We start from the raw sequence: 9,752 nt of genomic DNA on the forward strand, positions 1-9,752 counted from the left end.
GTTCACAAAAACTTTAAAAAAACCAGTACAATACAGTACTGTAGTATGAACACTAGGCGTTGGGGATATGAATATCATTATTATATCAAGTTACAGTAGTCTTTAATAAATAAATAGGAAAATAATTCATCAATGCACACAAAAGTATATTTTTACTAAAATAAAAAGACAAACAATAATGGCTTTACTTTTATTAGGTATTATATAACACAACTTTATTATTCAGACAAAGCAACTAGCTTCTGCAGTAGTACACAGAATGTATAGTTTAGGTATTATATAACACAACTTTATTATCCAGACAAAGCAACTAGCTTCTGCAGTAGTACACAGAATGTATAGTTTTTGGTGAATATTTGTCTATTGTTTCATTTTTTTACTGCAATCATCTGGAACTATGCTGTACAGTAGGCCTCCATATTTTACTATGCTGTACAGTAGGCCTCCATATTTTACTATGCTGTACAGTAGGCCTCCATATTTTACTATGCCGTACAGTAGGCCTCCATATTTTTATACAGTTGTCTACCAATTCTAAACATCCAAGGCAACAAGACATACATGTCACCTAACAAGTCACCTGATCACCTAGTAACATTTTCTGTTAGTTTCTTCTCTTTATCTGTCTCTTTAAAATCCTCAATAAGTTTAGGAGCAATACAAGCATCAAATATCTGTTTAGCGGTAATAGGTTCCTCATTTGGTTTTACAGCTTTGTATGAAACATACGGCTTGAGCTGTGGATAAAATAAAATATTACTTTTGGATGAATAATTAACAGATAATTGAAAATGGGTTTATTTTTGGACAACAAGGTCTTATTTGGCACCTGTATACACTTACTTATTCATGAGTTCTACTACATACTACTATTTTATTTTACTTTTATTGGACGACTACATTAATTATTACGTATTCTCAAAAGAAGATAACATTTTAATTTACTTACTTGAAAATTGCTCAAATCTGGAACAATAAATTCTGGAATTTTTTCAGGAATATTTACAACTCTCCCTGAGAAAAGAAATGTGCACATAATTATATATTTATTAAATATTATATAATCATAAAGTTTAATATAAATATGTTTCATATTGTAAAAATTACATTTACAGTGTATAAACTACAGTATATACATACACAACCACAACAATAGTATAGAAAACAATAGCATTCATCAACATTTACATGAAATTAAAATGATTGATGAAAATTCAATTAAAAATTATTTACTGTTTACTGTAGTCATACACAAGTAATAATTCACCAAATAAACTTATTCTGTAAATAAAAATAAAATTGTTCATATTTACTTACTTCCATACCTGATAACTGTTGATTGTGTACCACGATCTGAAAACAAAATTTAAACATACAATTTACACTACATATACAGTATTACTATTATACAACATACACAGTATTATACAACATACACAGTATTATACAACATATACAGTATTATACAACATACACAGTATTATACAACATACACAGATGGACGAAGGCAATTCCAGTAAAATAAATTTATAATTACAGTATTAATTAATATATGATTATTTGTGGTGGTGGATGGGGAAATCAACTAATGTAGGCTTAACTATCCATAACACTGGCCTACTCAATCAATTTAAGCCTGGCCTGGGCCTAGAAGATATTGGGCTTCTGCTACTGAATTGAGGAGGTCGAAATAACTGATGGCGGCCGAAATGTTCATACACAAGGCCTGTCACAGTATCATACACTCTCTCTCTCACTCTCCTGCCTAGCCTAAAAAATCAAGGTAGAAGCTCCTCAAAAAACAAGTACTAATTTAACATAGTTACTTGGATGATAATGTTTGTTTCCTCGTTTGCTTGTCATTGGAGAATGTTTATCAGCCCCCCTGAGCCCTCTAAATAAATTAGAAAGGAACGGCATTTTATAATAAAAAAGAGAATTTCAGAGCAGCAGAAAAATTCTTTTTACATGCTTTTTTCCAAACACCAACACGCCCCCAACGGCAATATTGATGTCGACACGCGGTACACAAATTACTCTGGCTGCACGTCACACACCACCGCGCCACACCACCAAAATCATATTTTATTTTTATTTTTTGGTTGATCTTTGAAAGAAAAAATAATTATCTTTTTACATTCTTTTAATTTTTAACTTGTTTGGGTCCCTTGTTTGTATTGTTATTTCTTAAACAATGAATTAAAAAATGTGAGGATCGACCAGCAGCAGGCATTCTTCCTGTTTGTTGGTAACCCAGGCAACAAGACAAAACATAAATAAAGGTGATTTGTGTGTGGATGATGAACGGCAAAGAAGGTGACTGTTATATGATTTTAGTGAGTGGTGTTATGTTTGTCGTTGGTGACAGCATAGTGATTGAGTTTGGGTTATGGAATGTGGCCTAGCCCTAGGCCAACATTTTAAGGTAGTAATACTGCTTTTATTGATGAAGGAATTGTTTTTCTAACTTCTAGATAGCATGCATTTAAAATACAGTATTTTATTTTTACTTAAAGGCCTAGGCCTAGGCCTACATACTAATAGGTTTATAAAATACAGTTGACTATGATATATATTATCAGGGAAAATTTTCATTTAAAAATTTTGTTTAGCAATATTGCTAATCAAACTGGTTTTTAAGTCGAGAAACATAGTTTTGTATTGTATTTTTTGCTACACAATTTTCAAAATGTGTAGCAATAAGGTTGTTTTGTATAGCTTTTTGCTACGCTACACTGGCGAAAATGTTCCCTGATTATTATTATTTATTAATATTATTATTATTAAATAATATATAGGCTTATACTTATAGCCATTAAGCCCTAGCCTAGACTATGATATGATAGAGTTGGCCTACATTATTTTTGTAATGGTAATAAATGCAATTATGTTATGTTATTATGACCTTGTTTGTAGGTACCGGTACCAGCAATATGACATCGCTCAACACTCAACTAGTATTCTGGGATTTACAACATAATACCTGATCAAATAAAAAAATGGAAGATACCATGTTACAAAGTTCTGGTAAAATTATCAGACACAATACTCAGTTATTGAAGGATGACATTGACATTATGAAGGACAGTCTTGATGATAACAGACCTAATACTTCAGAAACACGTTCATCTGAAGAAAGCAGGTTAATGGATGGATCACCTGATAAATATGAAGATGCAGGGTCAGAGGGCAGCATTGAAACCGAGAAACAGTATCAGGAAGATCTGAAAGAACGAGTTAAACGATCATTTGCAGAACTTGGATTGAATCCTGATGAAATTCCTCAAAATAGGGAAAGGTCAATAAGCCCCACAGATTCACTTGATAAAGATTATAAAGACAATGATGAAAATGATGATGTATTGAGAGATTCTATTGAAGATAATTATAAACAAAAAGAGGACAATAATAAGTTTGTAATACCAAAATATGAAGCATATCCAGCTGGGCCACAGCCGGTTGAAGATAATAAGGAAGAATTAAATAAAAATTATTCTACTGAGAAACAGGAACAGGTGTTACAATACAATAACAACAATTCAGGAGGAATTATAGATAATGATAATGATGAAAATGATAATTCTGATTACCAACATCACACTACATTACCAATTAATGATTATTTACAACTTGGGAAAAACTCTGGAAACAGCTTGCAGCAAAACCAAGAAACTAATCAACATTTCTCTGGACTAAATCCACATGTTGAATTGAACAGTAGGACAAGATCAGCAGAAAAGACATTTTCTCCAGTGAATAGTCCTGTTAGTGTCAGCAAGCCACCATCAGGAAAAACTATTATTTCATCTGCTTCTAAAAAAAAGGAGAGTAAGAATGATTTGGTAGAAACACTTCCTGGAGGTGAAAAAGTTCGAGTTGAGTATATATCTGATGATAGTGGGGATGATGATGAACATTATGTTGATGAAAAAGGAAGTCCAATTCATTTTGATGCGGATGCAAAGGAGAAGGCACGTCAACAAATGTACAAAATTAAACCAAGACCTCCAGCCACACCTGTAGATTCAGCTAAAAAGTCAAGTCAATTGAGGCGGTACTCGCTTGAGAGACAGAAAACACCATCCAAAGATCAATTGAGTACAGATGCTGGGATACTAAGTATAGAAAAGGTGCCAGACAGCTATGAGGAGCCACTTATTACAACATCCCATACAGCTGGCTCCGGACAGCTTGATGGATCCATCCCAAATCTAATGAATGATGATACTAGCAGAAATGCTTCAGCATTGTCTGAAAAAAGTGCTGAAAGTACAAGAAAATTTGTTGATGCTGAGGTCTATGCAAAGCTACAGTTGAAATCACAGCAGAAGATAAAAAATAGAGAAGCCTCAACAGACAGGAAGAAAGGATCTGGAAAAACTCATCAAACAACATCAAGACATTCTTCAAGTAAAGGTGTAAAAAGTGAAAGACCATCAAGAAACACATCTACTAGTAAGATACAAAGGCAATTAGAGGACAAGAGAAACACCCCACTTCCAATTAATAATGATAAGCATTACTACAATGAAAACACTCATACAGATACCCAGTTAGAAAATGAAAGAGTAAAAGTGGAAAGTGATCACAACCAGCAAAATGATTCACTTGTTGAAGGACAACCTGTAGCATCTGAAATGCCTTATAAGCAACAAGAATACCAGCAAACTGTGAATCAACAAAGTTATGCAGGCCATATGCAAAGTCCTCAAAACCCAGCCCATCCCATACAACCAGCATATCATCAACTAATACCTGTGCAGCAGCAACCACAACATATTCCTTATTCTCAGATTCCATATCAAGGACCAGTGCCACAGTTTCAGTATCCTCCAGGAACATATCAGGGACCAATCCAACAACAACACCATCCTGTACCTTACCATGGTCCTTTGGTTTACCAATATGGTAACGGGAGTCAAATTTACCAATCGAATCAACAAAATCAGCTTAATTTACATAATCATCAACATAATCAAAGTGCAGTGAACTTCATGCCTTCATATCCTGATAACCAATTGATACATCATGCCAACCAAAGCCAACAACAGGGACAGCTGGCATTTCACAGTTCACATATGTACCCAAGCCCACATCCTGCACAGCAGCAATTTTATCAAGAACTACAGCATCAACAATACCAGCATATGAGTCACCCACAAATGAATGTGCAATTTGGAATACAGCATTTTGAGCAGCATCAGCAGCAAGAAGAAGAGATCCCACCTCTTGACCTGAGAGGCATTGATGAAGATTACCCACAGCAGCAGGCACGGAATTCACCTCAAGCAAATGTGTCGAACAGAAAGAAAAATATGGATAAAATTAATTTCATTGAACAGAATAAAGTGAAATTGAGGAAGGATTTGCCACAGAGAGGTTATTTAGATAGATATAAACAAGATATTAATCCAAAGAAACCACTACCATCAATATCAAGGACTAATTCAGAAGACAGTTACGATAACTGGCCACAAACAGAGGATGAACAAACATGGATCACAGATCCTGGAACAGATAGGAGGCGTTTTATGGAATTACCACGGCAGCAGTCGGATACAGCAGTACGATACTCCAATACAGATCTTAGAAATTCATTGTCAGATAATCAGATTCAGAGTGCTCCTGTTGATTTTCAAACAAGAACATTACATCATCCACATCATGAAAGTGAATCACCATCCTGGCCACAATTCAACACTGATGAAGAATCCCACATTCAGTTTACCAGCTTTTCAGCGGATCATGCTACATCGTATGCCCGCATGCAGTACAAGCCAAAGGTCATGTCAAAGTTCGAAAGCAGTCCGTGGTCATCAATACAAAGACCAGGGCCATACCCAGTTCTGCCAAACATTACAGATACAGGTAAGTAGACTAATGTTCTATTTAGATAATAATAGTGTACACTATTAAGAGAGGTTCTCTAACACCATGTCTAAAAGATTTAAACAAATGATCATCTGATTTAATCACCCTCCTAACATGGAGTGGATCTTACTGTACATTTGTTAGTCTGTGTAACGGTAACCTAACATTTCTTTTTTTTTATTTAAACACAGATGAATTACGTAAAAGTGAAGACGGATATCTTGCTAAATTACAGAAAGCTAAAAAAGAACCGCAATATAAAAAGTATACTCTTAAAGATTACCAGAAACTAAAAGTAGACACCAGATTAGGAGGCTTAGGTCCAGATACTGAAGCAACTCAAGAAAAGGTAACCATTAAAAATGAAAAAACTTTTGAGAATTAAATGCACATGACTTCACAAAGTAATATTTGTTATGTTGTTTATAACTACCGTAAATACATTATCTTTACAGAAAGAAAAATCAAATCGCCAAAGAGAATATGCGAGACAAGTCATGATTAAAAACCGCAAAGCATTCAAACAGTTGAAAACACAAAATTGGATGCCATCGCCAGAATCACCTCAGGAAAAAGGACCGACTAAAAGAGATATTGTAAGTTTTTACATAAATCAAATAAAGGAAGATGCAATAAATGTGGAGAAATTGTAAAACAATGTACATATTTTTTAGGCTATTGAATACTCTAAGAGGGTTCCTAAACCACGCTTACCAACACCACCTGAAGAAAAACATGAAAGGATATATGGTGCATCAGACAGAAATGTTGATACCACAAACGAAATGAAACTGTTAGAACAGTTACGATTACGTCATGAGAAGGAAAAACAAGAAGTGGAAAAACTCAAAAGTGAAATACGAACTTGACACTCTTGCAACAAATGGAAACTTGATAAATGCATTTCTGAATTTAGTTGGGTTAATCAGTTGACATAATGACACCAATTAGTTGTATTGGAACATTGTTTTTGTAACATTGTTTATGTATGTATTTTATTAATTACTGTACAGTATTTTTCAAAAAGTCAACATTGTTTTTCTTGCATGTTTACACGTTGAAGTACAGTAAATCTATTTTAAAATAATTTATTGGATTTTAGTAAGTTCTTGATAATTTTTGTGTTTGTCATACTTAGGATAATTATAGTTCTGTATAAAAATATTGTAAAAAAAAATTATACCACCTAAATAATGTAAAGTATATTATATACCTTGTATTCCAAATGTTTAATGTGTAATGTTCCTGGTAAGTTGCAATAAGTGACATTTTCTAAATGGACTATGTAAGCAGTGCGAGATTAACAGTTCTGTAGGCCTACAGTCAGTACTACCTAAAGAATGTGTTGGGGGAAAATAATTTTTAGTACAAATCTAGTGTAAGAAAAGTGCTACTCTATAATAATAAATATTGTTTATAGAAAAATTACCAAATTTAAAAGATACAAATTAACTTTAAATCAGTATTAAAAAAATATAGGTTGATAAAAAATGGGCAATGAGGAATGATACAAATTTGTAAAGTGTTTAGGAATACTAAACAAGTTGATATATAAATAGTTGTACAAGGTGTACACCACGTGTACTAGATTTGTGAAGTTGTCGGCGGGCATTTGCTCATTACTTGTTCTTCCATCTTTTCTTGCCTTGTAAATCAACCTGAATAACATGTACTATGTTGATGATATAACGGTTTTTTTTATGTTTTGTTCATTGCTTAATTCTCACAATTTGAAACATTCATGATGTGGTTTTGTTAATTCTCACAATTTGAAACATTCATGGTGTGGTTTTGTTGATTCTCACAATTTGAAACATTCATGGTGTGGTTTTGTTGATTCTCACAATTTGAAACATTCATGATGTGGTTTTGTTGATTCTCACAATTTGAAACATTCATGATGTGGTTTTGTTGATTCTCACAATTTGAAACATTCATGATGTGGTTTTGTTGATTCTCACAATTTGAAACATTCATGATGTGGTTTTGTTGATACTGAAAAGAATAATCATCTTGATATCAAGTTTGCATTACACCATATTAATTCTGAAAAGACATTTCAGGAAAAGGAAATCTCTCCTGAGGACGATCAAAGCATATTGATCAAAACGTTTAGAAACTCAGAACAGAACTAGTATACGTGGTGTAACGCAAACTTTATATCAACATTTTGCCATGCAGACCTTCAAACAATATAACATTATGTTGAATAACTACACATAGTACAACAAGTTGCAAATCATCACATTTATAAATATTGCCTAATGAGGGCGCTCCATAACAGGTTTCTTACTAATACTCACTGCTTTTGATATAATAATTTATATAATTATCTTTATTTTAATTCGGCTTTACAAAATCCATGCAAACTGAACAAGTTAACAAAATTATTTTTTAGAAAACCTGTTAAATTTTTCTCGGCTTTCCAAGGCATCGTTTTGGCTATTTATCTTATTTCATTCGAATACAATATTTTTTTCTCATATTTAACATTATAATAATCTTGCAAAATAATAACATCTTTTTTTATCACGCTTAGAACATCTTAATTCATTACAACAATAAATTGATAAAGCAATTAGTTTAAATAACAAAATATGCTAGTCCCTAACATAATTATATTTATAAAACATAATAAGATGTTTACACATTGATAACTAAGGATGAGAACTAAACAAGCAACATGACATTTTACTCGGAGTTAGTGTTTAAAACAGCCAAATGGGATTTGTCTCTATGAATTATTTTAAAATAAAAACCTTTACAGCACCGAATGCCTGGCAATGAAATGTTACACAAATACAATGACAAAAAAACTGATAATGAAATATAAATATAGTAAAGATAATGTGTGCAAGGTCACAAAACTGGCATGGTCCCATCCCACAGAAGGGCACATTTTCTAGTTTCCAGCAGATAACATAAAATTGAATTAAGTTAATTAAATCAGTTGTCCCACTGGAAAATTTCTTTTTTTTTTAAAGTATTCTCAATGTACTTAATATAAAGTACAAATTACGTCAGAGTAGGGCAAAATATCTGACCAATTAAATCAGTTGTGTTGATAATGAATTTAGTTATAAAAACGGACAAAATAAAATGCTACTGAACATTGGTAGAGTAAAATTGATGGTGATCATTGTAAACTTGTGTAACGGTACAGTATAATTTGGAATTATTAAGAATATTATTAATAATGTTCAATTGATTGACATTTGTCTCATTTCTTGTTTATATAATGTATACATTAATGTGTTCATGCTATGTGTACATGATTGTCACATTCCTCATTTGGGACTAAACTTAGGTTAGGGACTAAACTATTGTCATTATGTAGGTTAGGGACTAAACTATTGTCATTATGTAGGTTAGGGACTAAACTATTGTCATTATGTAGGTTAGGGACTAAACTATTGTCACTATGTAGGTTAACATTGATTAGACAATTCATTTCATAAGATAAATAGATCACTTGATTTCAATGAATGTTCAAAAACACTGAAATAGTGACATTTTTTTTAAACTTTTGTTTTAAATGAAAATATTAAATTTTCAAAATATTCAAAATTCCTGGTATTTGATCAATTCCAGTATAAATAATTGAATTATTGCCTTAATTTTCAAACCTTTCAAAATGTACACAATCTAAAATTACGACTTTTATTCCGAATAGGCCTATGTAATAACAATTTCAGCTTAAATTCATTTATTCTGATTAAAATGCATTTTATTTTTCATGATACATTAATTCTACCCCACATGAAAATAAATTAGAAATAGATGCACCATAACATAGCACCAATGATAAACAACTCATTTAAAAATAAATAAAATAATTAGCGTTGTTTACTTATTTAAGCCTATCCACACTTAAAACATCA

General features: G+C 32.3%; 2 protein-coding genes across 2 annotated transcripts; one reads left to right on the plus strand and one right to left on the minus strand.

The window, feature by feature from the left end:
• Positions 1-185: 185 nt before the first annotated feature.
• On the minus strand, positions 186-1,986 carry LOC140056741 (large ribosomal subunit protein mL41-like). The gene is made up of 4 exons (XM_072102215.1): positions 1,827-1,986; positions 1,318-1,353; positions 950-1,014; positions 186-737 (listed from the first exon to the last, which is right to left on the minus strand). The coding sequence occupies exons 1-4, from the start codon at positions 1,918-1,920 to the stop codon at positions 585-587; spliced, it is 348 nt and encodes a 115-aa protein (XP_071958316.1). The 5' UTR covers positions 1,921-1,986; the 3' UTR covers positions 186-584.
• A 318-nt stretch (positions 1,987-2,304) lies between these two features.
• LOC140057154 (uncharacterized) lies at positions 2,305-7,557 on the plus strand. The gene is made up of 5 exons (XM_072102707.1): positions 2,305-2,425; positions 2,917-5,868; positions 6,063-6,220; positions 6,327-6,467; positions 6,546-7,557. Exons 2-5 carry the CDS (start codon positions 3,000-3,002, stop codon positions 6,738-6,740), a joined length of 3,363 nt encoding a protein of 1,120 aa, XP_071958808.1. The 5' UTR covers positions 2,305-2,425; positions 2,917-2,999; the 3' UTR covers positions 6,741-7,557.
• Positions 7,558-9,752: the final 2,195 nt, after the last annotated feature.

This window comes from Antedon mediterranea, chromosome 8, assembly GCF_964355755.1.
Source record: "Antedon mediterranea chromosome 8, ecAntMedi1.1, whole genome shotgun sequence".
Taxonomy (NCBI): Eukaryota; Metazoa; Echinodermata; class Crinoidea; order Comatulida; family Antedonidae; genus Antedon; species Antedon mediterranea.

What these genes read in the sequence shown, in the direction of transcription:
- LOC140057154 (XM_072102707.1), top strand. Translation starts at nt 3,000, where the DNA reads ATGGAAGATACCATGTTACAAAGTTCTGGTAAAATTATCAGACACAAT. An exon ending in GCCAAACATTACAGATACAG is followed by an intron (nt 5,869 to 6,062) that starts GTAAGTAGACTA and finishes ATTTAAACACAG; the next exon opens with ATGAATTACGTAAAAGTGAA. An exon ending in GACCGACTAAAAGAGATATT is followed by an intron (nt 6,468 to 6,545) that starts GTAAGTTTTTAC and finishes CATATTTTTTAG; the next exon opens with GCTATTGAATACTCTAAGAG.
- LOC140056741 (XM_072102215.1), bottom strand. Translation starts at nt 1,920, where the DNA reads ATGCCGTTCCTTTCTAATTTATTTAGAGGGCTCAGGGGGGCTGATAAA. An exon ending in AAACAAACATTATCATCCAA is followed by an intron (nt 1,354 to 1,826) that starts GTAACTATGTTA and finishes TTTTGTTTTCAG; the next exon opens with ATCGTGGTACACAATCAACA. An exon ending in AACAGTTATCAGGTATGGAA is followed by an intron (nt 1,015 to 1,317) that starts GTAAGTAAATAT and finishes TTCTTTTCTCAG; the next exon opens with GGAGAGTTGTAAATATTCCT.